Source organism: Monodon monoceros, unplaced genomic scaffold, assembly GCF_005190385.1.
Source record: "Monodon monoceros isolate NGI ecotype Baffin Bay Population unplaced genomic scaffold, NGI_Narwhal_1 Super_Scaffold_16, whole genome shotgun sequence".
In the NCBI taxonomy this organism is placed as follows: Eukaryota; Metazoa; Chordata; class Mammalia; order Artiodactyla; family Monodontidae; genus Monodon; species Monodon monoceros.
Window position 1 is genome coordinate 8,827,494 of NW_021703772.1, and position 27,968 is coordinate 8,855,461.

At 50.3% G+C, this 27,968-nt stretch overlaps 1 protein-coding gene and 1 pseudogene across 4 annotated transcripts; one reads left to right on the forward strand and one right to left on the reverse strand.

The window, feature by feature from the left end:
- The first annotated feature begins 2,893 nt into the window (after positions 1–2,893).
- On the forward strand, positions 2,894–16,779 carry GPR55 (G protein-coupled receptor 55). 4 transcript variants are annotated; one of them, XM_029225975.1, is made up of 2 exons: positions 2,894–3,424; positions 15,698–16,779. In XM_029225975.1, the coding sequence occupies exons 1-2, from the start codon at positions 3,283–3,285 to the stop codon at positions 16,777–16,779; spliced, it is 1,224 nt and encodes a 407-aa protein (XP_029081808.1). In that variant the 5' UTR covers positions 2,894–3,282. The 4 variants fall into 4 exon arrangements, with proteins under 4 accessions (XP_029081808.1, XP_029081809.1, XP_029081810.1 ...); XM_029225976.1 differs by having other exon boundaries at positions 15,746–16,779; XM_029225977.1 differs by having other exon boundaries at positions 2,894–3,309; positions 15,746–16,779.
- Positions 16,780–17,056: 277 nt separating this feature from the next.
- Positions 17,057–25,754, reverse strand: LOC114897005 (annotated as a pseudogene).
- Positions 25,755–27,968: the final 2,214 nt, after the last annotated feature.

The following is a 27,968-nucleotide window of genomic DNA, read 5'->3' on the forward strand; positions in this document are numbered from 1 at the left end:
AGCTATCTGAGCACCCAGAACTTTCTGCCTTAACCTTGCACTACATTTCTAGCGAGAGCTGGAAGGGGCGTGTGGGAGGGGAATGGGTGAATCCTAAAGGGCTGCTATGCCCTAGTAGGTTCTACTTGCTAGGAAGCGTCTAGACCTTGATGCTGTCAGCTACCCACGTGCCCACTTTCAGGGAGGCTGGATGCTGCCCGTCTCTGTGGGTGCTACTAAGGTTCAGCTGATTTGCCAACAACTAGGGGGCCTGGTGGGGTGGTCCTCAGGGACTTGGTTCAGACCCCCCGGAAAGGGCCTCATTTGTGCTCCAGTGGACTGAGTTAGGCAGGCTAAATGCATAGGTTGAGCTTAGGGACAGATCTGTGGCAGAGCCTGGAGGTGTGGCGCTGAGGGTGCCTCCCTGCCTTTCCGTCCTCAGTTTCTCCTGCCCTCCCCTCTCTGTCCAGGCTGCCTCATGTCTGGGACCCCATCCCCTTCTATCAGGAAGGTTTCATTCTCCACGTTGCTGCTTTCCTTTTCTCCTAAGAGACCCTTGAGGCAGACATAACGTCAATGGGGGCCGAGGGGTCTCAGCATCGTGAAGTACCAGACACTTGCTGGGGCTCTGAGCCCTGCGGTCATGCCGACTCCTAAAAGCAGTGTTCTGAGGCAGGTCCTGCTGTCTGTCTTGACCACCACTGCCTGGTAAGGAGTTTGTTGATTGAATGAATGTCTGACCCCCAATTTACAGAAGTTAGGCAACGAGCCAAATTTACAAAGCGGCTGCATGGGAAGCGGTTACTGAGCCCGGCCCGCCTGAGGCTCTCGCCGGAATCAGGCTGCCTCTGATGACAACGAACCTTCCCTCAAACCACCCGACACCCCCTTCCCTTCCTGATTCCTTCCTCTTACTGCTGTTGCCCTCACTCCACACTGACCCTGCCCCCCGAGTGGGTCTGTCCTGTGTCCAATTCTTGAACTGCCCCAGCCCACGGTAGCTGGTCCTGATTTGGCTGGGTGTGAGAAGAAAAGCTCTGGACTATGTCAGAGCATTCTGTTTTATTGGATAGCTTCCTGTATGACATTCTGATCCAGTGCATACGTTCCCTGGGGCCCCTGAGCACCCCTGCCCCTGCTGCTGTCTGGCCAGCCCTTCGACTCTACAGAGGAACCCCCGGATCCCCCCAAACGCCACGCTCCTCCATCCTCGTGACTGCCCTTGGCTGTTCTCTGTGCCTCTAGAATCCTCCTTCCCCACCTTGTCCCTCCCCCTGTTCCCTGAGTAGCTCCTCTGGGCAGGGTTGGGAGGCATCCTATGTGACTGTGACCCAGCACTTACAGCCTGCAATGCACACACCACACACACCCCCACCCCCGCCTCCCTCTCCCACAGTGGTGGGCAACTCTGGATGGAGCTGGATGGAGAAGCCGGAGCCATGGGTCAGCCCTGGGTAAGTCCTTGACTGGTCCGCCCCTAACGAGCCAGCGCACTCTGAGCCTCCCTGAACCACACGTTCCCCTGCCAGGGGTCCACTCTCTTGATGAGGGTCGTTCCCCTGCCAGGGGTCCACTCCCTTGATGAGGGTCGTTCCCCTGCCAGGGGCCCACTCCCTTGATGAGGGTCGTTAGCAAAGGTCTTCAAGAAAGGGAGGTGGAAGATGACTTGTCTTTGCATTAAAAGGGAGAAAATTAGGACCCACATATGTGTACATGCTTGTATAGAAACTGTGATAGAAGCTGCAATCAGCGGCACCCTGAGGGTAGGTGGGTGCTGGGCACAGACGTTTTACTGTATGTTTACATGTGTATTTGAATCACGTGTTTGCGTTCCAAATTTAAAATAAAAAGCAACAGTAATAAAACACAGAAATATTCATTAACAACAACAAAAAAGATAGCCAGAACGGGAGGTGGGTAAGGCTCCCTTTGAGGAGGGCCTGAGCTGTGAGTCCTTCTCTGTGGGCCCCTCGAGGCTGACCCCTTCCCGGAGCTCCCACGCTGCAGGCCCTGGACACCTGCCCATCTCCTCCCTGCTGCTTTCCCCACGGACTCCTGGCCTCCTGCAGCTTCACCCAGGGTGCCCTGGCCTGGCCGCCTCACCTCGTCTTAGATTGGGCCAGGGGCCTGGGGTGGCCTCGCTTGGGGAAGGACTGCCCGCTGCCCCGCCTTGAGCCCAGGCCGGCTTGTGTTCCATGGCCCAGGGCAGTGAGTGAACTTGGTTCTACCCATAGCACAAGCACGAGTGTGACTGGATCGGAGACGGTGAGAACTTAAAGTGTTCTGTCAAGGTCTTCACCGAATGACGAGGAGCCCGTGCTCTGGAGGGCCAGGTGACTCGCCCACAGTCACACACAAGCTACTGTTTATACAGAGACAGAGTCTGCTGGGATAAATCACCCCGACCCACTTTGGAGAGTTTCTATTCCTGTAGATGCCTGAAAGCCCCGGCCTGCCAGGCCTGTAGAAACAGCCCGTGCCTCAGTCTTTCGTGGGATCTCCTAGTCCCTCCTGGGCAGGAAGCGGAATCTGCCAGGCTGCGTTTCAGCCCAGACTTTTCTGAATGTCTGGAACCTGCACGGGTTCCTTGCTGACAGCCTCCTGGGGCCCATGGGTGACACTTGGCTCTTCCTGCCCTGGAGATGGGCCGCCCCGGGGAAACCTCTGCTCACAGGGCCCTTGGGAGGGATGCAGCCCAAGGCTGACCCAAGTCCCTGTGGAGGCCAGGCGCAGAGAAGCTAGGACCAAGGAGCAACATCGCGGGCATGCCCTGCTGACCGTCCCTGAGGACACGCAGGCAGGGGCTGAGGTCTCCTAGGCTGGACCTTCCCAACCCACAAGTCCTGAAATATGAAGGTGTCCAGCACCACCTTCTTTTCTGTGGGCAGTACTTCTGAATCCTAAACCCCAGAAGCGCTGGAAGCCATGACAGCCCTTTTCAGATGCTGGCTGTCCCTGTGTGATGCCAAGCTCAGAATGTCTGCTGCGTGAGATGGTCCCTCCTCTTCCAGAGGCTTCTCACACCTCGGCTCAGGCGGTGCCTCTTGACATTTTTTTGGGGAAGCTGAGTGAGTGCGCAGACCCTCTGAGAGGACACAAGAACTTAGAGCCTCTTCCTGGCAACATGTCCGCCACCCCAGGCCGCATTCTAGCTGCACTTAGAGAGGAGGGAGACCCACGGAGCCCCTCTCCTGACCCGAGAGAAGGAGCCCCTCTCCTGACCCGAGAGAAGGAGCCCCTGTCCTGACCCGAGAGAAGGAGCCCCTTGGCCAGACAAGGCTGCTGCGGAGCTGCTTGAAGAGAATGTGGTCCCACCCCCGCATTTCACAGGTGAGGAAGCTGAGACCCAGAGAGGGAAGTGACTCTCGACAGAGCAGGCTGGTGACCAAGCTGGGAGGAGAAATGACATCTCACAACTCCATCGGCTGCACTGGACCCCCTACAGGTAATAGCCCCTGGGCCGCTCCGAAAACCCGACACACAGAACCACACACTGACCTTGCTCTCTGGGACTGCGGGCGACTTTCCTGAGGTCAACCGGGTCCTCGGGTCCTGGGCTCTGTCCACACCTGCCCCGATTCGGCGGGCCTTCCCAGACGGCAGGGGTAGTGGCAGCCCCGGGCAGCCTCCGTGACAGCGGCAGTGGCAGCGGAGGGCTGGTTTGTCCCTGACTGCAGGTGACATTTTCTACGAACCCTCAACTTCCTCCTGATTTGACTCAGGGTGGCAGCATCTTGCCTGAGTGGGGAAACCTCGCTGTAGGCAGTGCAGGAGCCTTCCCCTTGGGAGCTCGGCTTGCGTGCCACCACCCTCCACTGCCCTGGCTGCCTGCTGCCCTGGAATCTGGCCAGGAAAGCACAACGAGCCCAAGATTACAAACTCTAGGAATCACCCTGCAGCCCCTGAGTGGGGTGCTCGTGGCAGGCTAGAGCCATGCTTGGGAGTCCAGGCCAGCCACTCGCCAGCTGTGTAACTTCCCTGGCCTCAGTGTACCTCTCTGGGGAATGGGAGCATTAATAGTTTCTTCCTCATGGGGCTCTGGAGAGCAGTAAGTGATGGAAGTGCTTGTTCCCCCTCCCCACCCCAGTTAGCACCCAGCAAGCTTTGGATACCGTTATGTCTTATAACTAGATTATCCTCGAACCCTCGGAGAGGCTGGGAGGGAAGATACAGCAGCATGGAGAACCCTGAGGAGTCCAGATCTTTCTTAAGAGTGGAGGTGGAGAATGGGAAGTCAGGAAATGTCTGCAGGACTGGCCTGGGCTGGGCTTTGCGCTCTTGGGGTGGTGGAGCTGGGGCAGAGATGTGCACAGTGCAGCTCAGGGCTCCGTGGAAGGCTTGGTGCTCTCAGGTCTGGCTGGCTGTCTCAGCTCCACGGGGAACGCCTGTCACCCTGGAGCTGCCCCAGACCAGGTCGTTAATTCAGTCCCTCTTTCATTTAATAAGTCCTTTTTTTTTTTTTTTTGCGGCACGCGGGCCTCTCCCGTTGCGGAGCACAGGCTCCGGACGCACGGGATCAGCGGCCGTGGCTCACGGGCCGAGCCGCTCCGCGGCATGTGGGATCTTCCCAGACCAGGGCACGAACCCGCGTCCCCTGCATCGGCAGGCGGATTCTCAACCACTGCGCCACCAGGGAAGCCCTAATAAGCCCTTTTTGACGGACTGTTATATCACCTTCCCGGAGTTGCTTGCGGATGACAGGACACTCACCCCAATGGCACACAGATGCTGTTAACAGCTCCACCCGGCCACAGCAGGGACATCATATCAGATGATACGGTGGATCAGGGAAGTGGACTGGAGGAAGGGATGGGGTTTTTAGGAGGGGAGGGGCGTCTGAGTGTATCAGACTCTGTTGGGTGGTGCCAGGCACTGGGAGGGGTGAGGAAGGGGGTGCTGGGAGTCCCGAATATACCGGCTCCTCTTGCTCATGATGCCGGTGGGGATGGGGTGAGGGAAAGATGGAGAGACGCAGAATGTGAGCTCCAGGGAGGCCCCTCACCACCTGTTTGATCTTGGGTAGACTCTAACTTCTGTGAGCCCCGCTGTCTTCATCTGTAAAGTGGGCATAATTATAACAGCATCCCAGGAATGTACCAAGTTCTCTCCTTAGAGCACTTAGCACAGAGGGGCCATATCTCAAGTCCCTGAGCTGGCCCCTGCACTCCCCCAGTCTCATTTCACCCCCACCAAGCTCAGAGTACAGCTACAGCAAAATTCTGGACTCCCGGAGATTCTTTCTATGTGCCCCATCCCCCCGTGTCCTGTTCTTTCTTAATCGTGCCCAGAAGCCCAGCTCACACTGCAGTACTGGTAACAGATAACTGCATCCAAGTAAACATTCATATTCTAACTGTGGCATTCACCACTGCGCCCCCAGAGGAGATTGGGATTTCAGGCAAGGAACTTGGTCCTGCGGAATGTTCCTCTTCAAACGACGTCCCTCAGGCTGTACCAGCTCTGCTCAGCCCCAGGCTGGGACTCCCATCTCTGAGTTGGCTCCCACCAGAGTGCTCCCTGAGGATGAGGGATTCGGCAGCACAAGAGAAGCATCTTCCGGGCTTCCCTGGTGGCGCAGTGGTTGGGAGTCTGCCTGCCGATGCAGGAGATGTGGGTTCATGCCCCGGTCCGGGAAGATCCCACATGCCGCAGAGCAGCTGGGCCCGTGAGCCATGGCCGCCGAGCCTGCGTGTCCGGAGCCTGTGCTCTGCAAAGGGAGAGGCCACAAGAGTGAGAGGCCCGAATACCGCAAAAAAAAAAAAAAAGAGAGAGAGAGAAGCATCGTCTTAGCCCGTAAGCCACCTAAAGTTGCATTTTTCCCATTGCTGGTGTTTTCTGGAAAATCCAGGACTTTCCAGGAAGGAAGGCTGGCTTGGTCTGAGCCACAGCTGCGTTTAGATGCCCCCGCTGTACACACACGGGATCAGGGCTGCCCCAAGTGGGATGCTGGGTCCTTGAAGATGTAGGCAGACTGGGCCCTGACAGCTGCAGGAATCACAGCCCAGAATGGGGCCGAGTTGGCAGTAAGAGAGCCCCTTGGTGAGGCCACGGGCTCCAGGACCCCAGGGCTGGGCAGTGCTGTTTGGATGAGAGAACCCAGACAGAGGCCCCACAGCCAGAGAGAGCCAGGAGCAGAACAGGGGCCTCTGGACTCCCAGCCCAGTCTTTTATCCTGTACGAGATGTTTTCTCTCCTCTTCACTAAACATTAGAAAACAATATATTGACAGAATATTCTATTTCAGGGTTTAAAAAGAAAACCTCTCATATACATGAATTTTCTTGACAACATTCTGAATAAACAGATATTCTGCCTTTGCTTGCATACCTCTGGGGACAGAGAGCTCATTACATGACCGTTTGGTCTGCTCTCCGACTTCTGGTAGCAAGATAGATCTACTTTTTACAGCACCTGGAAACCGTTTCTTTTGTGGCCCTGTGGAGTCACACAGTGGAGCTTGTCTTGAGCCTTGGAGACGCTGATATGTCTATTATTTTATAGATTATGAACAACCCTAGTCCTTCCTTTACATTCCCAGTCCCTCCGCATGCAGCCCCTGCAGACATACAGCCTCTGGTGCCTGGGTGGTCAGAGCAGCGCAAGGGCCACTTGTCACAGGTCCGCCACGCTCCTCTTCTAGATTTTCCGAGTGTAGCCGGGGTTCACCTCGTTTGTCACTGTCTTCCTGTTTACGAGACTACTTAGGAATTATTTTCCTTTCAGCGGTGACTGCATCTGTGTTTTATATATAAATATTTGTTCCTTTCCAATATTTCAGTAATGTACTTCTGATTTTATCTTTGACACATTACCTAAGAGACTGCTAAGAGAATGCATAAAAATGCTTATTATATATTATTACTATCGCGGTGCTGCAGCAAATGGATCTGAGAACAGAAGAGTGGAATTGCCATTGCCTTGGAGTCCTTGGCTGGGCTCAGGAATGGGATGAGTTTGTTGAAAGACACTTGTCCTCTCCCCAAGAGAGTGTATTCCGTTGATTTATGACGTAGTTCTCACCAATCTGCTAGTTCTGCCTTATTCATTGGGCTCTAAACAGCTCTGCCTACTTGATCTGTGATATTCTAAGAGGGGAGCATTAAGGTCTCTACGTACAATTATATTTCTATTTCTACTTTGTTTTGTATTTCTGCTTGTTCCCATCATGGATTTCTTGGCTATGCTCATTGGAACATAAATTTTACGTATTAATTGTTTACTATAACATTTACCTTGTGGGGTTTCTGTGTTACTCTCTCAGTTCTTTTTACTAAAAAGAATTATTTTGTCATATTTCCTTCTTTCCTAGCGTTCTGTGTGCCTGATAATCCATAGATTATCTTATCATTTTACTCTATCTATGCCTTTTTGGTTTTTTGTGTGTTTCTTATTGGCACAAGATGATTGAGTTTTAATATTTTATCGGCTTCCCCCTTTGATAAGAAGTATTATAGTTAATATAATTGTTAGGGAGTATTATAATTTTTATTATAATTGTTACATTTGTCTAAACCTCCATGGGGTTGCCCATCTGCTTTCTATATTGAGACATTGCAGTTTTTTTTCACTTTCAGTGTCTACTGTGAATTTTCTCTTCCTTTGTCCCTTTAAAATAGACAAGACAATTTAACCTAAATACCCACGTTAGAAAATAGTTAAATTTTAATGTCCACATTTGTTTCTACTAATAGCTCTCTGAACTTTGTGTTTAAACGTCTTCCCTCCCCTTCACCCACTCTCTGGCACTCAATGTTCATCTGGCATTTTAAGCCTCTTTCATATTCTTCTTTCCTCCTTATGCACAATTTTCACGATGTGATGGCTGACCTGCGGACTGAGGAAACTTTGCTTTTTGTCGGGTATCGGGCTCTTGTGCCTGTTCTCCGGTCGCTTAGGTGGCACCAGCTTCCTCACTTGTCCAATTCTCTGTCACTTCAGACTTTGTTCCCAAGTCCCTCTGACACTCCATGTTGAAATCTTTGACCTGGCAAGATTTATGCCTCATCAACTGAGCATCTGTTAGTTCAATGCATTCCTTTAAATTCTGTGTAAACCTCCCTTCCGCTCCCACCTTGCCTCAAGCACACACCCAGATGTTGCTTCTTTTAAGGGAAAGTCAAAAGCTGTTCTTATTTTTCTTCTTTTTCCCCAGCATTTAATGCATTAAACAATTTTTCAATTGTTTTCATTTTATCATTAGAAAAATACACACACACACAAAACAGTGAGATAAAGATAAAAGATTTAAAAATCACCCCCCATCTAACTGTTAGAATGCAACCAACGTTTGGTATTTGGAAACTTTTTCTAGGATTTTTTCCCTCTGTGTGGGTTTTTAAAATCGTATTTGAAGTCATTCTGAATGTATAATTCTGTAGTTTGTGGGTTTCTTATTTAATGTAGTCAGTATAAACATAACATAGGCAGACAAAAATTTTCCATTGACTAGATTTACCGTAGTGAAATTAAGCTCTTGTTGACATTTAAATGCATGCGTGTATTTTTTGCTATCAGAAAAAAATATTAAAGTGAACATATTTCTGTACATATTTTTTCCTTCTTTTGCATAATTTACTTAAGGTAAATTTTTAGAATCTCTGAATGAAAGACTAATAAGATTTCTAGGGCTTGTAATATAAGTTATCAACATCCCAAGGTTGGGTACTTTTGTGTATACTCACCAGTATATTGGTGACTTTCACGGAACCCTTGCCAGCTTCTTTGATTATATAAGCAAAAATTTTATTTCTTAGTAAATCTTATGGGAATTATTTGTGTCCTTTGCCTGTTTATCTATTGTGGGTCTTGATGTTACACATTTTTTAATATTCTTCATAGAGAAGGAACATCATTTAACCTATTTGTTGTACTTCCTTTCCTCCAGTATATTATCTGATGTTAAACTTTTTTTTTTTTTTTTTAATTTATTTTTGGCTGTGTTGGGTCTTCGTTTCTGTGCGTGGGCTTTCTCTAGTTGTGGCGAACTGGGGCCACTCTTCATCGCGGTGCGCGGGCTTCTCACTGTTGCGGCCTCTCTTGTTGCGGAGCGCAAGCTCCAGACGCGCAGGCTCAGTAGTTGTTGCTCACGGGCCTAGTTGCTCCGTGGCATGTGGGATCCTCCCAGACCAGGGCTCGAACCCGTGTCCCCTGCATTGGCAGGCAGATTTTCAACCACTGCGCCACCAGGGAAGCCCTGTTAAACTTTTTTAACAAAAATAAATTTTCTAATTTTGTGCACTCAAACCTGTCCTGTCTGTTTTCTGATTCTTTTGCTTTTCAGCCATTCTGACAAAGAGCTTTTCTTTCCCTCCACTGGCTTTTATAAATTGACCACTAATTTTTCATCTAGTTTTTCTATGATTTGATTTTTTTGAAATTTAATTTATTGATGAATTTGGAATTTCTTTTGCTACTTGGTGTGAGATGAGGATCTGAAAGTTGTTTTTACCCCCGAATTGTTCACTGATAGTCTCAACATCATTTATTGACTAAGATTTCCATTTGCATTATCGATTCAGGGGAATACCTCATTTCTTCTTCTGGGTTCTGTTAATTGTCTAGCACATTATTTGGAACTTCTGGGAGTTGGCAAGTGTCCAATTTCAACAAGAATGCCTCTTTTTTTTTTTTTAACCATTAAATGTAAAGTTGGCTATTAAAGTGAACAGGTTACTCTTTATCAGGTGTTGTAAGAAGTATCCTATTCCTTCATCTAAATGACTTTTGTGGAAAAACTATCATACAACGAGATGGCTTTTCGTTTTTGCCGTGATGACGTAACGCACAGTATCAACAAATTTCCTGACATTGAAAAGGCCTTACGTTGGTAAATCTGACTTGGTAAAACGATGATTTATAATTTTAATATACTGAGTTCTATTTGGTAATATTGTAACTCAGATGTTTGCATCTATATTCATACATGCATTTGAGCAATTGTTTTTCTCTTTTGTGCTACATTTGTCAAGTTTTGGTATTTGGGTAAATTAGTTTCATAACAGAAATTCATTATTATTATCTTATGTTCTGAAATTGTTTACAGAGTATGAGAATCATCTCGACCTTGAAGTTTAAAATATGCTAGAGCCAAACAAAATTATGTTAGAAACTGTTTATTCTTTGATAACATTCTCAGTTTCATTCATGGTTGTTGATCTAATCAATACTACTTGGGTTAACTCGTATTACTTGTAGTAAATTATGTTTTGCCCCTAAATTTTCAACTACTTCAAGGTTTTAAAATGGATTAGCACACAAGTAATAAGGTCATTTTTTCTCATTTTTTCTCTCTTCTCTATCTAAGCTTACATTGCCTTCTTATTTATATTACAATACTGCTTCTGTTTTATGTTTTGGTTTTTTGGCCTCTGGGCATGTGGGATCTTAGCTCCCCGACCAGGGATTGAACCTGCACCCTCTGCATTGGAAAGTGAAGTCTTAACCACTGGACCACCAGGGAAGTCCCCAATTTCTGCTTTTCTTTTAATGGAAGGTTTTGTTTTTGCTAGGCAGGTAATTCATCTTGACAACTGTTTCTTGGATACTTGAGAAAAATGTGGATTGCCTATTTATTTAAAATCAAATCTAAGAGCTATTAATTAAATTATATTCATTATACTATTTATATAATTATATATTCTAATTTATACTTTGCCAACTCGATCTGTTCAAATCTATAGTATATTAAAATCTGACACTACCATACCTTTGCCAATGGCTCTTGAATTTTAACAATCGTACTTTATGTACTTTTATACAACAACCTTCAGTGCATAAGATTACTATATTTACCTTTAAGATCTTTCTTTCATTAATATAAAATAAACTTTTTAATCCTGATATGTAGTTTTATTGTTAATTCTACAGTGCTAGGTATGAATATTGCCACTCTGACTTTCCTTTTGTTTATATTTGTCCTCTATCTCATCGTGGGACTTTTACTTTGAATATTTCTCTGTCATTAAGTAAGTGTGTCCTTTATAAGCAACAAAGAGTCGAATTTTATTTTGTAATTGAACTGAAAATGTTGGTTAATTTAAGTATTTTGAAATTTTCATATTTATTGCTGTGATTTCTATGCTTAGGTACTTTTTCCCATTCTATTTACTTCTTTGCTATTTTGTCTGATTTCTTTGTTTCCTTTTATCTTTTTTAGTGATTTTGAGGATAAGCATCCTGTTTGTAATAGTAAGTGGTTACTTCAAGGTTTAAAAAAATCGTACAGGGCTTCCCTGGTGGTGCAGTGGTTGAGAGTCCGCCTGCCGATGCAGGGGACATGGGTTCGTGCCCCGGTCTGGGAGGATCCCACATGCCGCGGAGCGGTTGGGCCCGTGAGCCATGGCCGCTGAGCCTGCGCGTCCGGAGCCTGTGCTCTGCAACGGGAGAGGCCACAACAGTGAGAGGCCCGCGTACCGCAAAAAACAAAAACAAAAACAAAAACATATGCTTTCTGTAAAATTCACGTTTAAAAAAACAGAACAATGACTTTCTTTTATAAAGTGTATTCTTCATTTTTAAAAAATAAATTTATTTATTTATTTTTGGCTGCTTTGGGTCTTCGTTGCTGCACGCAGGCTTTCTCTTGTTGTGGCGAGCAGGGGTTACCCCTTGCCGCGGTGCACGAGCCTCTCATTGTGGCGGCTTCTCTTGTTGCGGAGCCCAGGCTTTACGCTCGTGGGCTTAGTAGTTGTGGCATGCAGGCTCAGTAGCTGTGGCTCGTGGGCTCCGGAGCGCAAGCTCTGTAGTCGTGGTGCACGGGCTTAGTTGCTCTGCAGCATGTGGGATCTTCCCGGATCAGGGCTCGAACCCGCGTCCCCTGCATTGGCAGGCGGATTCCTAACCACTGCGCCACCAGGGAAGCCCCAGAACAATGACTTTTACTTTCGTTTTACAGAGTATTTGCTCCACCTGTGTTCCAGTACTCTCCACCACCCCTGCCTCCTTCAATCCAAGAACATCTTCCTTCTTTGTTAATTTATCTGAGGTATTACAGCTTGTCTTTTTTTAAAGACATGGATGATCTCTTTTACTGTTTTTTCTTTTAAATCTTTAACTATATTCATCATAGCTTCATTCTCTTTCCAGTCTCCTGCTTTTAATGCTCAGCTCCAAGCTTTCCCACCTAGATGTTTGCATCCTTTATGGTTAGTATCTCTTGGAGATCTAAAGTTTTGCCTCCTGGAGGCAGTTTTCTCCTGGAAGCCACACATACCTGAGTGTGGCTTTCTATGATCTTCACACCTGAACAGCCACCCAGTTGGGCACGGAATTCGTGTTGCTCAAATTTTCTCCCTCAAAACTTTTCTGGTATTAATTATTTTTCCAGAGAGTTTTCCAGGAGACTGGGTTGGTTTGTTCACAGATGTTTGTAAGGTTCCGTATTAATGACATTTAAAGGTATAAGTGGGACATCTGGGAGTGGTTTTCTTTCCAAAAATTTTGCGTGAGACGTGGCTCCTCTAACCCAAGTTCTCATCTTCTCTGCTGTTCATTTCAGTGCAGCCCCACCTCTCAGGCATAAGCTGCTGGTGGTTAACAAAGGTCCTCTCAGGCCCTTCACGTCTATTCACAGACCCGATTTGCTTGACCCATGACCTTTCCCCATTCATTCTATTTCCTTCCTAGCATGAGGCTGGGACCAGGGCCCTGGTGACTGACAGCCCAGCTGGGGCCATGCTCACCTTGGGCTGCTTCTAGCTAACGACTGGGCTCCATGGAAGCACTGGTCCTGGGAAATTCCTGCTAGATGTGGAACTTCTCCAATGGGCAACTTGTGCTTAGGGACCCTCCGTCGACCTGGCCCATCATTCTCAGAGCTGCACTGTGGTCTGAGGGCTCTCCCTGTCCATGCCTATCCCTTTCCCTTTATCCCTCACAGGCCTTTCCCCTAGTAAATCTGTCAAATGTCTAATATTGTCTAAGCATCCACTTCACAGCCTCCCACCCACCCACCTTACACTGCGGTCAGTTGGTTGCAGTGGGTCCCTGAGTTGACCGTAACAGGAGCTATCGACAGCCCCAGGCAACGGATCAAGAGTGGGGAGGTTGCTGGCTCCTACTACCAAGTAGATTGGTTTTTACTGGCAGCCCATCTTTGAGAAAAAAATGAGTATTTTATCTCTTGCTGCAGCCTGAAGCCTTTTTATCTTATTCCAGTGAAGTTCCTGATCATTTTATAAAAAAGATTGTTTAAAAGATGGTTTCCTTGAACTTTCAGAGGGAATTCAGAGGATTAATTTTTTAGAGTTTCTGCTCACTCTACCATTAGCTGGAAGTATTTTTTTCAACCTAATTTCTTTTTGCTAGTCCACAGAGTGCTTTTCTAGCTTCAAAAATTACCGTTTGAAAAGCCCCCATTTGAAGTCATTCAGGGGACTTCCCTGGTGGTCCAGTGGTTAAGACTCCTCACTCCCATTGCAGGGGGCCTGGGTTCAATCCCTGGTCAGGGAACTAGATCCCACATGCCACAGCTAAGAGACCGCCGCAACTAAGACCCGGCACAGCCAAGTAAATAAATAAGTATTTTTAAAAAATGAAGTAATTCAGCAATTCAAATGTGACCTTTAGGATCGTGCTGCTGAAGGACGCTGATAGCTGAGTTTTGTCTCTTTTCCACACAAACACCTGGTACAATCAATTCAGACAAATCCCAGCATCCTAGAATGGATGCTTTCCGTCAGGCCATTTTTCTCTGTTTTGCATCGGTTTGTTCAATTCAGCCATGTTGTGGGCTTGAGTTTGGGTTTATCTCTGAGCATCACCGACTTTTTTCTTGGCCACTTCAGTTCTAATCTTTGAATCATCAGCGATGTGCGCTGGGTTCACCCATGGAGTCTGCCTGAGCATGACCCAGCCAAAAACAGATGCCCAAGTTCCTTTTTTTGCAGTCTTGTCGAATCTCTTTAAGCACAAGCTTGTATTTGTTCTTATCTTTGCGGTTCTTGGTTTTCTGCTGTTTCTGATGTTGAAGGTGACTTCTCTGAGCCAAATGAGTCTTCCTCTTTGGTGCTGCAACACCTTTCAGTTGGATCGAATTGGGTTCTTGCCCGTTCTCACCATTTTTCTTTTCTTTTTTTTTTTTTTTGTGGTACGTGGGCCTCTCACTGTTGTGGCCTCTCCCGTTGCGGAGCACAGGCTCCGGACGCGCAGGCTCAGCGGCCATGGCTCACGGGCCCAGCCGCTCCGCGGCACGTGGGATCTTCCCGGACCGGGACACGAACCTGCGTCCCCTGCATCGGCAGGCGGACTCTCAACCACTGCGCCACCAGGGAAGCCCCTTCTCACCATTTTTGAAATTTATCTTGTCGGTTCCAAACTATTCTAGCTATTGTTTGAGATGCTCTTGGTGGATAGTTCGGCATGTTTTTGGGAGGGGGCAGCCTGCCAGCCTGCAGTTAATTTATTCCAGGCACCCTAGTGTTGGGGCAGGTGCACCTGGGGCTTATGCTGCACACCTTCAGGAGGTGCCATTCACACAGACCACAGGAGTCTGGAGCTTTGGATATGAGCAAATACATTTTCCTAGATCTCTCATGACATAAACCTATAAGAAAAGTTAGCACATAGGAAAATGTAGAATTTTTGGAAAGCCACCAAATCAAATAATGTATATTACATATTTACTATATATAGTGCTCAATGGATGAGAGATAAATGTGCTTTTTTGTTTTGTTTTTTGCTAGCAGTTAGAGGGGGTTTTGGAATGGCATTCTCTATAGGGTCTTAAAAGTACTCAGCTCCTTCTTTCCCAAGGGCTTGTGACTTCCCTCTCTCTGCTGGCTTCCAGCTTCCATCTGCAGCCACAGCTGCAGCCTTGATCATCTTGTCCCTGAGGCCAGCTCTAATTTTCTACCTGTCCAAAGGCCTTTCTTTGCCTTGAGGAGACCTCAAGCCCTTACTTCATTCCCTCTGGGAATGTTCTTTCTTCCATGTTTCTCCAATTTCTGTCTGGTTTTCTCCTCGGAGAACAAGAGGCTTTAGCAGCTTCAGACTTTATCCTCCCAACTCCAAAGCCCCAACCCCCTTCCTAGAAACCCAAGCAAGAGTTTCATTGCTTTTCATTGCCTCTGGGTCTATTGTTCATCCCTGGACCTATAAATGGACCGATGACAGTGTCCAGGGGAATGTGATGCCCTGATTGCCACCAGCCCTACATTCGGGGGTGGGGTGAGCTCTGTCCAGCCTTAGGCGTGGGGGTGGGGTGGAGCAGAGGGGCAACATATAAAGAGGAGCTGGGTCCTGAAAAGAGCATTTGAAGCTGTACGATCTGCAGCTCAAGTCAGCCCTGCCCTAGTTTTCATGTTTCCAGTTCTGTGAAATTCACTCTTTGATGAAACCAGTTTGGGTCAGGGCTTATGTTGTTGTTACTACTTTCAACAGAAAGACTTCTGATTGGAAAAAAAGGGACAGTTGCTTGTGCACAATTCTGTTTTTATTAAAGATAAAGGCACACACGTGTGTGTATGTGTACAGAAAGAGTCTGGAATTATATATATACTTTATATATATATATATATATACCCATACATATACGTACATATATATATATATATGCACATACACACACATATACGTAAAGTAACAGTGGTTCTATCTGGGCCACAGATTTTGAGGTAATTTTTCGTCCTGTGTTTTCTGATCGTTATTCAAAGAGCATAGATTGCTGTGTGAGAAAGGGGTCATGTTTATGATTCTTGACCAAGTCGTGTGAATCCATCAGTTCTAGAGAGTAAGAGGACCTTCATCTCATCTACCGTTGACGTTGTAGGAAGGAACATGAGCCAGCGAAGCCAGAGTGAGAACTGCTCCTTCCATGACGTGGAGGTGCTGATGAAAACCGTGCAGCTGGCTGTCCACACCCCTACCTTCCTCCTCGGTCTGCTCCTCAATCTGCTCGCCATCCGAGGCTTCAGCTCCTTCCTGAAGAAGAGGTGGCCCTGCTATGCTGCCACCTCCATCTACATGATCAACCTGGCGGTCTTCGACCTGCTGCTGGTGTTCTCTCTGCCATTCAAGATGGCCCTGTCTCACGTGAAGGCTCCCCTTCTGCCCTTCTGTACCCTCGTGGAGTGCCTCTACTTCATTAGCATGTATGGGAGCATCTTTACTGTCTGCTTCATCAGCCTGGACAGATTCTTGGCCATCCGGTACCCGCTCTTGGTCAGCCACCTCCGGTCCCCCAGGAAGACCTTTGGGATCTGCTGCACCATCTGGGTCCTGGTGTGGGTGGGGAGCACCCCTATCTATAGCTTCCATGGGAAAGTGGAAAACTACACGTGCTTCCACAACATGTCTGACGGCACCTGGAGTGCCAAGGTCTTCTTCCCTCTTGAGGTCTTCGGCTTCCTTCTTCCCATGAGCATCATGGGTTTCTGCTCCTCCAGGAGCATTTGCATTCTGGTCGCCCGTCGGGACCACACCCAGGACTGGGTCCAGCAGAAGGCCTGTATCTGGACCATCGCGGCCAGTCTGGCTGTCTTTGTGATCTCCTTTCTCCCAGTCCACCTGAGTTTCCTCTTGCAGTTCCTGGTGAGGAATGGCTTTATCGTGGAGTGCAGAGCCAGGCAGAACATCATCTTGTTCCTGCAATTGTCCATGTGTTTCTCCAATGTCAACTGCTGCTTGGATGTTTTCTGCTACTACTTTGTCATCAAAGAATTCCGCATGGACATGATGGCCCACCAACCTTCCAGGGTCCAGCTGGTCCTCCAGAATTCCATGACCACTGTGGCTAAGGGAAGAAAGCTGTGCTTGGAGGAAGGAAACCTCAGTCTGAATTCCATAGCAGATACCTCTTCCTAGGGCTCTGATATGGGGGGGCTGACACATGGCACATTTACTGGTGTGCCATCCCTCTGATGCTCACTTGAATGCCATCTTTGCTCACTGTGACCCCAAACCCTTTCCCCAGCACCCAGACAACTTGATATAGACCACTCAGTGTCTGGGGAGCTCTGAAGAACTTAAGACCCAGGTGAACTCTTGATTTCTAAGCCTAAAAAGCATGAGGTTGGAAGAATTGAGAATGAGACCATCTGAATAAGGCTGTTTCCCAGCTCTCCTCTGTCCTTCTGTTAGGCTAGAAGATTCTGGAAAGGAAGAGAGAGAGGAGTTAGGAGAGAGAATCAAGAGGGTTGGCATGGAGGAGAGGTGGAGTGGGAGGGATGGACCAAGCTCCTTTTTGGTTTGGGGATCCCGGCGTGGAGCAGTTGTACTTTCTGGTCTCTTCTGGAGCTCTGTTGGCCCATGACCTCACAGAGATGCCAGCAGAATGTGTGACTGGGGAGAGCAAGTATGTGCAGAGAGCCCCGAGTTTTCTATGGGCCTTGGAAAAGCCTGGAAGGCCAGCCAAACCTTCCTGTGCCCAGGACAAAGCTGCAGAGGGACTGAGGTGGGCTGGTGTGGACTAGGCTTTGTGATGCTGTGGACACTTTGTGAAAATAGTGGGGACAGAGCGGAAAGGCGCTGGTGACACCTGAGAGCCACGAGGGGGCAGGATATACCTGGGAAAGGTAGGAGACAGGCCAAGGGCCGGAATTGGGCAGCCCCTCCCGCATTGCAATTGGGGCGTCCACTGCGTGGAGTTTGAGCTCTGGCCCAGGGGGAGGAGAGGCAGTGGAGACAAGCCTGGGAGTGGGAAATTCCTGGACATGACCAGTTTGCTCTCTTGAACAGGCTGCAATGTTGTTGATTAGGTTTAGTTTCCTTGAGAATGATGAGAAGGAATCAGGCTTGATTCGGTTCAGCCAGAGGAGAACAAAGTGTTTGTCTTGCCCACCTGAGTCCTGGCTGGGCAGCTGGCCACGGTGGCACCGTCCACAGAGATGTCCCCATCCAGTGGCTGGGAGGGAGAAGATGAGGCAGCCAGGAATAGAGGAACCATCTTGACGACACAGGGCTCTTGGCAGTTCCTCGTTGGAAACTGTAAACGATTGAATCATAGTTTGGACTGGGCTTCTCTCATGCTCTAGAGAAGGTGCAGTGGTGGCAGCTGAAAGCCTGCCTCTGACTCAGCCTCTGGAGAGTGAAATGGTGATCAGGATAAATTGTGGGGTGGTTTGCAAGACGGAGTGAGTGGGATGAGAAGTAACAAATGAGACAATGTGAACGGTGGGGGGGGGTACTTTAGGAAGAGAAGCAACCGCCTTATACCTGCAGGAGAAGAGGTGTCCACCGCTAAGCGGTGGACGGAAGGGAGGGGTGACTGTGGGGGGGGAAGAGGGCGATTTAGATAAAACCCTGAGGAAGGAGGAGGTGAGGTTGGGTAACAGTCTCAGGCTTGAAGCGCTGGGGCTCTGTGAGGGGTTGGGGGTTGGGGGTTGGGGTGTGAGACCAGCAGGAAGGATGGAGGGCAGAGCGGCTTCCTGTCTGAGAATCCTCAATTTGACTGAGAGCCATATAAGGGCAGAAGCCCCACCTTCTCCCCCCTCCCCTGCGGTCAGTGGTCAGGTGGCACTCTGTGGGGCTGGAGGGAAGGGTGAGGAAGAAAGGGTAGAAATGGGTGCAGAGGACCAGAGGCTCCCGCCCCTCAGACTGGGCCTCCATGAACCGGCAGCCAGGGGCAGGAGCTCCGCAGACCCAGAGATGAGTCCCGCCCAGCTGCTCCAAGCCCTGGACACTCCTCCACCTGCCTACAGGCTGCACAGTCCCATGGCCATCCTGGGCCAAGGCACACTCGTGCTAGTCTCAGAAAGCCAGACATGTATCCAGCAGGACACTGGGCTGGATGGGGTCAGAGCCCATGGGTGGGTGGAGTTAGGAACCGCCCACCTCCAATTTCTCTCTTTGCACTGGGAGCTGGGAGCCTGCCCAGTGGAGCTGAGTGGCACGGTTCATGCTGCAGTTGTATCTACCAGTGTGCTTAGGGCCAGACAGGCTTCTAAAGAGGAAAGGGATGGTGGGGCCCTGATGACCCATCATCCCCAGTGATGTCTGCAAACATACAGTCTTGTCTTGTGGGCAGCATGGCTCTGCCGAGCCAGGCGACAGAGGGCCGGAGGGGAGTATAGACTCACAAGCTGCGTAACTATTAGCTGTAGGTCCTTGGAAGGATGCGGCACACTGGGGTTGATGTGACAACTGTGGAGGTGAGCCGTGGGAACCGCTGACTGATCCCAACACGCTAGGGGGAGGAGATGGGCCTCTTCTCTCTCTCCATGAGGACCCATCCTGGATTGCATGTCACAGAGGACCCATCAGGGTCTGTGGGAGTGGGCACAGGCCCGGAGCTGCAGGCTAGGCTGCTCTACAGGAGGGTCCACACTCTGGGCTAAGTCGTCAGGCCCAGCAGGCACAGAAGGGGCAGAGGGTCAGGGTTAAGGTTACTGTGCTGTTGCATCCAGGGCCCACCCTGCAGCAAGTGGCAGTCAGTGAGTTAGGGACGGCTGAACTTAGTTGTGGAAGAGGCTGAAATTTTCACTACTAAAACCAGTGGAGGCTTAGGGACGTTGTCTGGCCTTATTTGTACTCCTAATCTGGAAAAATCTGAGATACACAGGGTATATGTACATGTGTGAACCTAGGACAATTAACTGGAAAACTAATTTGAATAATCTGATTTGCCAAATAAATAGATTCGATGATGCTGAGTGACCTTGTCTTGGGCTACCCTTATTGACCTCAGAGAAGAGCTGGTTGCTGATGGCCCTTGTCAGGTGACCCAATAATCTTGGTCAAAGGAACTATGAAGGGACCATGTCGAAGAAGCCACCTGGACACGGAGTCTGGGAGCACAGAGATCCACCCTCTGGCCTGTCCCAGGAGCACAGCTGGGGCCTGTCCCACGTGGCCAGGAGCCAGACCCTGCAGGGTCTAAATGTAGCCCTCACATCCACTTGGGTACTTGGTTCTCTGGGACAGCAACTGGGCCACACAGACCCCACAGGCTGTGGTCCCTCCAGCTCTGAGTCCACTCCACCCTGCTCCTGCCATCTTGTCCCACCACCACCATGACACTGGAGCTGCCTCCAAAGGCCCTGAGTCCTGTGCACACATTGTGTGGCCCAGCTCAGGAGACCTGGTGACCACTAACAGGCTGAAGACACAGAGCCAGTTCTCCAGAAGTCCTCCACTGATGACCGCTCCCTTCTCTGACCACCCACAGAGTGAGTCCGTTTCTCCCAGGTTATATCTGAGTTTTCCTTCATGGCTCATCCCATGTGAATCCTACGAACCTATCCAGAGCTCCTGGAGAATGTGAACAGCCAGGCGCTGGCCTGGGCCACCCCGTCCTCCTGAGTCCCCCACAGTCCTGAGCACAGCCCCATTGTGGCCTGGGTGCCAAGGGATGACTGGGGGCATCCTTGCTCCTTGATGGCTGCTGTGGACTGAACTGTGTCTCCCCGCAAAGACATATGTTGAAGCCCTAACCCCCAATGTGATGGTTTCTTCCTAAGTATCTTCCTAAGTGTCTCCTTAAGATGAGGTCCTGAGGGTGGAGCCCTCACGACGGGATTCGTGCCCTCATAGGATGAGGCACCAGAGTGCTCGCTTCCTCCTGCCCCATGCACTGAATGGGAGCTCCACGAGGACACAGTGAGCAGATAGCCCTCTGCAATGCAGAGAGAGAGCCCTCAGCAGACATCAACCCTGCTGGCACCTTGATCTTGGACTTCCAGCCACCAGAACTGTTGTGAAAGCCAACAGGTCTGTGGTATGTTGTTATGGCAGCCTGAGAAGGCTGATTCAACAGCCATCTTCTGCTGACCCAGAAGCCACCCACATCTGGGCCACATCCCCTCAGGGGCAAGGACTGACCCTCCCCAGGGAACATTTGCATGGAGAATGCTGGTCCACCGACGGCATTTGCCACTATATTCCTACTGAATCTCTCTGGGGACCCTACGAAGCTAAGAGCCACCGTACGGGTGCTACGCAGCTGCTGCAAGATACTAACCACATTTGTAGTGAGGTAGCAGCCTTGTTACCTCAAATAAACAGTGATTGCACAGATGCGTGAAATGGCTGACACCTGGTGGGCACCTGTAGCGACTAACAGAGGTTAAAAAGGATTCTGGTGAGAGAACAGTGAGGAAAGAAATTGAGAAGAGCAACCGTGTGGGTGTGAGGAGTGCCTGGTGTGCAGAACAGTCACGAGAAAGGGACAGGGACGCCCCTACGTAGGAACCACGTGGGGATGGTGGTGATACCCACAGCAGACCACCCTCCATTGACCCTAGAGGGTAGGCTGTGCTGTGCGCAGTGACCTTCCAGGGCCACCATGAGACCCCACTGCCGAGGGGGGGAGAGGATTCGAAGACCCACAGAAAAGTGCCACAGAGATATTTGGTGGGGGGCAACAACCCGTGAAACTACCACTGCAGCTGCCTCTGGCTTTTTTCCACCCAAAGCCAGCTTCTCAAGTGAGCCCAGGACTCAGAGCTGTGAGTGGGCACTTGAGGGAGAGCTTATGGCAGGCGGGTCAAGGCGGACTCGGGAGCTCGGGGTGGAAGGACAAACAGACGCCCCTCTGCCCCAGTTCAGACTCCACCCCCTGCCACAAGCCTGCGAGATGTGTCCTCTGCACAAAGCCGCTGCAGGAGGGCCCACAGGACGCTAGATCGGGAGCTAAATGTGGCCCTCGGTGCTTTGAAGTCTCCGAAGCCCTGTCACTTCAAAGCCTGACGTTACTTCTGCTGCGGGGGGCAGGGGCCCTGAGTTCACCTGGAAGCCTCAGCCAGACTTTGTTCTGGGGGCCTCGCTTAAGCAAGTGTAACCCTGTGAGGGAGGCTGTTGAGACCTCAGGCTCTGAGGGGCACCTACAGTCACGCAAAAGGCACCTCAGGGTGCGTCTGTGTAACAAACATCTCTGTGAAGTGTGTTCCGCTGCCAGAGACCCCTCTCTGAGGGGCTCAGGGCTGCACATCGCGGGCGACGGTGCACAGACACGTGTGCGTGGCTTCTCGTTCAGGGAGGAGTGAGGACCAGTGGAGGCTGCAGAGAGGTTTGGAAAGGTGTGCAGTTATCAGACCTGACCTGGCTCAGTGCAGAGGATCCAAGTAGCTGATCCTTATGGATGGTGCCTGAACGAGGCGTCCAATGACCCAGGAATCGTTGAGTGAGGTCCAGGGCCAAACCACAGCTCTTGGAGTGGATGGTGGGGTTTCCCTGAAGGGCAGAGAGGCCACATGGCCAAGGGTCTGGGATGGTCAAGGAAGTTTCCAAAGTACTGGCACCAGACAGGTGGGCAGACCTCCCCCCAAGATGTGCCAGGTGTTGTTGCCCCTGGATTCTGGGAAGGGCCGTCTCCGATGGCAGAGACAAGCCTCTTGGCTGCACTTTTCTTCCCGTTTTCCAGTCTTCAGCACAGACTTAAAGTGGGAGCCAGGGTTCAGCTCTCACTGATGGGAATCCAGCATGTGCAGCAGAGTGGAGCACGTGTAAATGCAAACCCAGCAGGCGTTTGGGGGACTTGTCAGCATGTCCTGGGGCAGGAGACCCAGAAGTACTTGCGGAGGGGAACCTGGCAGAAAATGGACATCTGCACTGATGGGAGCAAACTGATGGTTCTTGGAGTATTAAGAAAATTTGACTTCAGAGGCTGGTACATTTAAGCCACATGGATAAAATAGGGATGAAAATGGATGTAATGGAGCTGGAAACTCTTGCACGCTGCAAAACCCATCCCTAGGTAGGGAATGGTGTATAACCTGCAGGGCTGCCATAACAAAACACCACAGACTGAGGGGCTTAAACAACAGAAATTTATTTCTCATAGTTCTTGAAGTCTACATCCAAGGTCCGGCAGTGTGTGGTTTCTCATGAGAGCTCTCAGCCACCTTCTCACTGTGTCCTCACGTGGTGGGGACGGAGGGAGGGAGGAGGACGTGCACGTGAGCTCCGGTGTCTCTTCTTATAAAGACACTAATCCTGTCGGATCAGGGTTCACTTTTATGACCGCATTTTACCTTAATCACCTCCTAAAGGCCCTATTTCCAAAGCAGTCACATTGTGGGTTAGAGTTTCAACGTATAAATTTGGGCGGAGGGGCACCATGCAGTCCATTGCATGCGGATTTACTCTGTGTATAAATTTGGGGGGAGGGGCACCATGCAGTCCATTGCACGCGGATTTACTCTGTGTATAAATTTGGGCGGAGGGGCACCATGCAGTCCATTGCACGCGGATTTACTCTGTATAAATTTGGGGGGAGGGGCACCATGCAGTCCACTGCACGCGGATTTACTCTGTGATCTGGAGCAAAAGGAGTGTTGTGCTTCTTTTGTTTCTTCAGATTGAATGTCACCTGCTCTGAACTCAGCAAGCTTTACTGTAGGATCTTCCAGCTCCATCATCTGGGGCTCCCTCCCTCTCCCAGGACCTGCACAAGTCCTAGGGATGGGGTCCCTCAGTGGCTGCACTATTTACAGGAGCCTCTGAGTCTCAGGTCACACTGGTCACAGCTGTGGTGTCCACTTAACAGTCCCTTCAAACACTTGGGCACGAAGCTCATCCCCGCGGCCCCAGAGAACTTGGTGTTAAGTGGTCTTTCCCCTTCAAGCCCGAGGCTCCCTTCGGCCATCCTGCCATTCCATGGGGAGGCGGAGTCTTGTCCTGGCTCTTCTGGGGAACTATAACAGCCTGCACCTTCCTAGGCTCGGGGAGCTGGTGCTCTAACCTCGCTGAGCCCGGCCACACTCCTCTGTACTCCCCACCCACAACTTCCTGCAGGGATTTCTTTACCCGACCTCTGGACAAAAAACCTGGCTTCCTTTTCAGGCAGAGGGAATGGAAGAGACTTTCTTTTTTTTTTTTTTTTGGAGGGGGGAAGAAAAATTGAATCCTGTTTATTTTTAAAACCAAACCACTAGGAAAATATATCACAGTCTTGAAACGGCAAACAGACAGGCTATGTTATCATTTCAAGTAACAAGGTCCTTATCAAAACTATAAGGTGCTAGAACTGGAGCAAGGAGAACACATGTCACAAAAGCCCAGGCAAAAGTGGTATTTGGTAAAAAAGGCGGTCCTTCTTTTGCACTAAAGGAGTCACAGCTCGCCCCCCCCGAGCTGCTGACTTTTTCTCCCTTGACCTTCCTGTTGCCAAGGGACTGTCTCAGTAGAGCTCTGTTATTTCAGGGGGCAGAGTAAGTAATACTGGGTTCAGGCTTTCACTCTATTCTGTTCTTTGAAAACCAGATTTTTCCAAAGCCAGTACTTCATAACTCTATTAATTAAGCAGCCAACAGTTCCTCTTTCACTCTTCATTCCTGAACACTAGCATATAGCACAATCAAAATCCTCTTTGCCTTCAAGGGTGAGTGTCACTGCAAGATTGTCTTGTCAGTCTGCTGCAGACAGCCTCAGGGCCCACCATGGCTGCCAGTGAGAGGGAAGGTTTGCTTCCCATACCGGTGTGATGTCGCTTCTTACGTTTTTTCAGGGTCTCCAGGCTGAAAGATGTCATGTGTGAGAATTTTAAGAAATGCATATCCACCTCTTGCTGGCCAGAAATGGACTCTTTCAAAATTTTTATCCAAACTACCTCTCCCAACTCTGCATCTTAAATAACTTCATGCCCTTGTATGTAAAACAAAACCAAGCGAAACAATACCCCACAAGCCCCCTTTCCCCTTCTAAATTAGGGACCTCCTGGATTTTGATTTATTACAGTTTGTGGAAGAAGTAGTGGTGATCCTTCTGGCAAACAGGAAGTTGGCAACAAACAGAAACACCTCTTCTCACACCCCACCAGATCATAGGTGGGTCAGATGAACCTGCCAGCCTGTTGGTATCTCTGTACTAAGAGAAGCTGGTACTTTGGAGGGCTCTGGTTTGGTACAAGGGAGATTGCCTATTGTCAGGAGAAGCCCTGGCCACATGAAATTCAGGCTCACAAAAACTCTCCTGTACTATCTCTGACCCAAATTTTAGCACCAATGTTTTCCATTTCACTTTCTAGGAATGAAACACAGAGGAACCAGTGTCCAGAGGCAAGTGACTGAAACTTGCTGGCATCCTTAATTTCCTCATTCATAAACTTTCCTTAAAGACCCAAATCCCCATTCCTCTTTTTTTGTTTGTTTGTTTGTTTATTTATTTTTGGCTGTGTTGGGTCTTCGTTTCTGCGCGAGGGCTTTCTCCAGTTGTGGCAAGCGGGGGCCACTCTTCATCGCGGTGCGCAGGCCTCTCATTATCGTGGCCTCTCTTGCTGCGGAGCACAGGCTCCAGATGCGCAGGCTCAGTAGTTGTGGCTCACGGGCCTAGTTGCTCCGCGGCATACGGGATCCTCCCAGACCAGGGCTCGAACCCGTGTCCCCTGCTTTAGCAGGCAGATTCTCAACCACTGCGCCACCAGGGAAGCCCCCCATTCCTCTTTTTAAATAGACTCCTGCCCTCAGCCCCGATGGCCAATAGCAGACATCTATTTCCCAGTGGACGAGAGACTCCTTCATCTTCTTGGTCATGGCTGGGGTGAGGTCCATGCGGTCATCCACACACTTGGATGATGCAACTCTCCAGCTGCCGCTTCACCTGAAGCTCTTTACTCCTCGCATCCATTGAATCTTTGGCCTTGTTGTTGCAATGCATAGTGCACTGGGCCAGGCAGTCCTGGAACTTCTCCAACTCGCTGGTCCCCAGGGCCTGGGCTTGAGCCAGAGGTGCGTGGCAGTGCTCAACGCACTGGTGCACTTGCTGCACGGACGCCTGGCTGTCCTCACAGCAGCCAGTGCTGTGCCGGAACCTGAGATCCTGCATCTTCCAGATGTTATCTCTCTCCAGACTCTTCACCAGGGGTCCACTGCCTCCTGCACCCAGAGCTGCTGCAGCTCCACCATGGTGACCCCATGCTGCTCCCTGCCGCGCCGGCGCCCACATGGATTCCCGCCAGAAGAGGCTTCTTACCAGCTCTTCCTGGCCCTTGTGGTCCTGATGGGCAAGTGCCCTCTGTGATCTGTGGATGGAACCACTTTCAGCTTCAATTCAGTTCAACTGGCCTCATATTTCCTGAGCAGCCACTGTGTGTCCACTCCTGTGTGGGAAAAGAAGGGCAGAACAGTGGGCTCCGAGCCCCTCTGAGAGGCCAGTGAGCCCAGGCTCGGAGAACAGGGCCATTTCCGATCCCAAACCGGCTGTAGGCCTTGGGTGTGGCATGTGGTTTCTAAACTTCAAAAAAACATCTCAATGGCACCTTGAATGGCAGGACACGGTGGTCTGATGTGTAAAACGATAAAAGAGGAGGAACCGTGGTGGGCAGGTCCCCCAAGCGACTCTACAGAAGCACCCCAACACCAGCTGCCCTAACCTGTGGGCACATGTGGGGCATCCTGAGGCCTGTGGTCTGAGTGGTCAAGACCGTGGGGCTCCAGTGGTACCCAAAGGCCCCCCCATCACCCACACGTCCTCCCAACCCCACTCTCTCCTCTCGAAGGCCTGGCTTCCACCCCAGGCTGGAGCCACAGGATGCTTGCCCTGCTGGTTGGGTGTCCTGAAAAGCTGTCTCCGAGCTGGAGCTCAGCGTGTGGGCGGTTTGTTAAGGAGTGTCCTCAGCACCAACGCCTGTGAAGGGAGATGACGGAAGCAGTGGGAGTGATGGAGAAGCTGAGCCGGGATGCAGGCCCAACTGCGCCTCAGCCAATGCCCGCGAGACCCCTGCAGCTGTGAGGTCCATTCAGAGTCATCCCAAGTTGGAATGGGACTCCAGGCCTGTAGACCCCACGTGACCCAGTCTCAGATGTGGGCCTGGGAATGTGTGACCTTGGATAGGAGGTCCCCTGCGCCGAGGACCTGAGAGCAGCTGGGCAGTAGGTCCTCACCGGAGGGGGGGGCCCGGGCTGCTCACCTCCACCGAGAGGCAGGCGGGCACAACGCTTGGTGGGCAGCTCAAGCCACTTGGCTGGATCTCCCAGCTGCGCTCTGGGAAGGCGTAGCCAGCCCCAGGAAGCAAGTGGCTGGGTCTGAGACAGGGTGGGAAACAACAGAGGGCAGAGTGGGTCACCTTGTCTCAGAAAGGAGTGCAAAATGGACAGCTAGACAGAGAAAGTCTCCGGGAGCTGAGGCAGCTGGAGACCCAGGCACACAGGTACGGGGTCTTTAGAGAAACCAGACCCGGGGTCTTTGCCTTGAAGTACCTTTGGGACTCTGTGAGGGCGCGGAGTGTGTTCAGGACAGAGCCCCATCCTGAGTGGGCAGGCCGATGGGGTTGGGGCTACAGGGTGGGCTTTCTCAGCGCCCAGCTGATGCCTCCGTGGCTCCTGGTAGCTGGATGGCACAGAGGATCAGCTGAAAAAGCCACGGTATCAATGATGTGAATGAGTGATGTTCAATTCCAAGGACCAAGTTCAAACATGTCACCTACTCAGGGCTCCCTCCTCCCTCGGTTGGGACACTTGGGGACTGTTATGGACTGAATGTTTGTGCCCCCCCCACCAGTTCATATGTTGAAATCCCACCCTCTCCCCCCAATGTGATGGTATTAGGAGGCGGGGCCTTTGGGATGTGATAAGGTCATGAGGATGGAGCCCTCATGAATGGGATTAGTGCCTGTATTAGTGCCTGTATTAGTGCCCCTATTAGCGCCCCAGAGAGCTCCCTTGCTCCTTCTACCGTGTGAGGACACAGTGAGAAGTCAGCAGTCCGGGACAAGGAAGATGGCTCTCACTGGACCCCAACCATCCTGGCGCCCTGATCTCAGACTTCCAGCCTCCAGAACTGTGAGAACTAACTGTCTGTTAGTTGTTTAAGCTGCCCAGTCCATGGTATTATGTTACAGCAGCCTGAACTAAGACAGGACTCAGTTTAGTAATTAGTTAGATTGAGAAAATATTATTTACCGAAGTTCCCCTTCAGAAAAGAAAGTATTGGGGAAAGTCCTTGGAGGTGAAAATGGGAGGAACTGTCCCAAGGGAGAAAGGGGCCAGGATCTATTGCCTCAGCAAAGAAGGAAGGAAGAAGGGAGACGGGAGAGTGTTAGGAAGCAGGAAAGAACCAGAAGGATGGCAGAGGGCATGTGTGACCCGGCCGATCTCTAGTAAATGGTGAAAATCTTGCAG

Coding starts and splice junctions, on each gene's coding strand:
- GPR55 (XM_029225975.1), top strand. CDS start 3,283: ATGTGGTCCCACCCCCGCATTTCACAGGTGAGGAAGCTGAGACCCAGA. Junction 3,425..15,697: donor CTGCACTGGACCCCCTACAG/GTAATAGCCCCT, acceptor TGAATCCATCAG/TTCTAGAGAGTAAGAGGACC.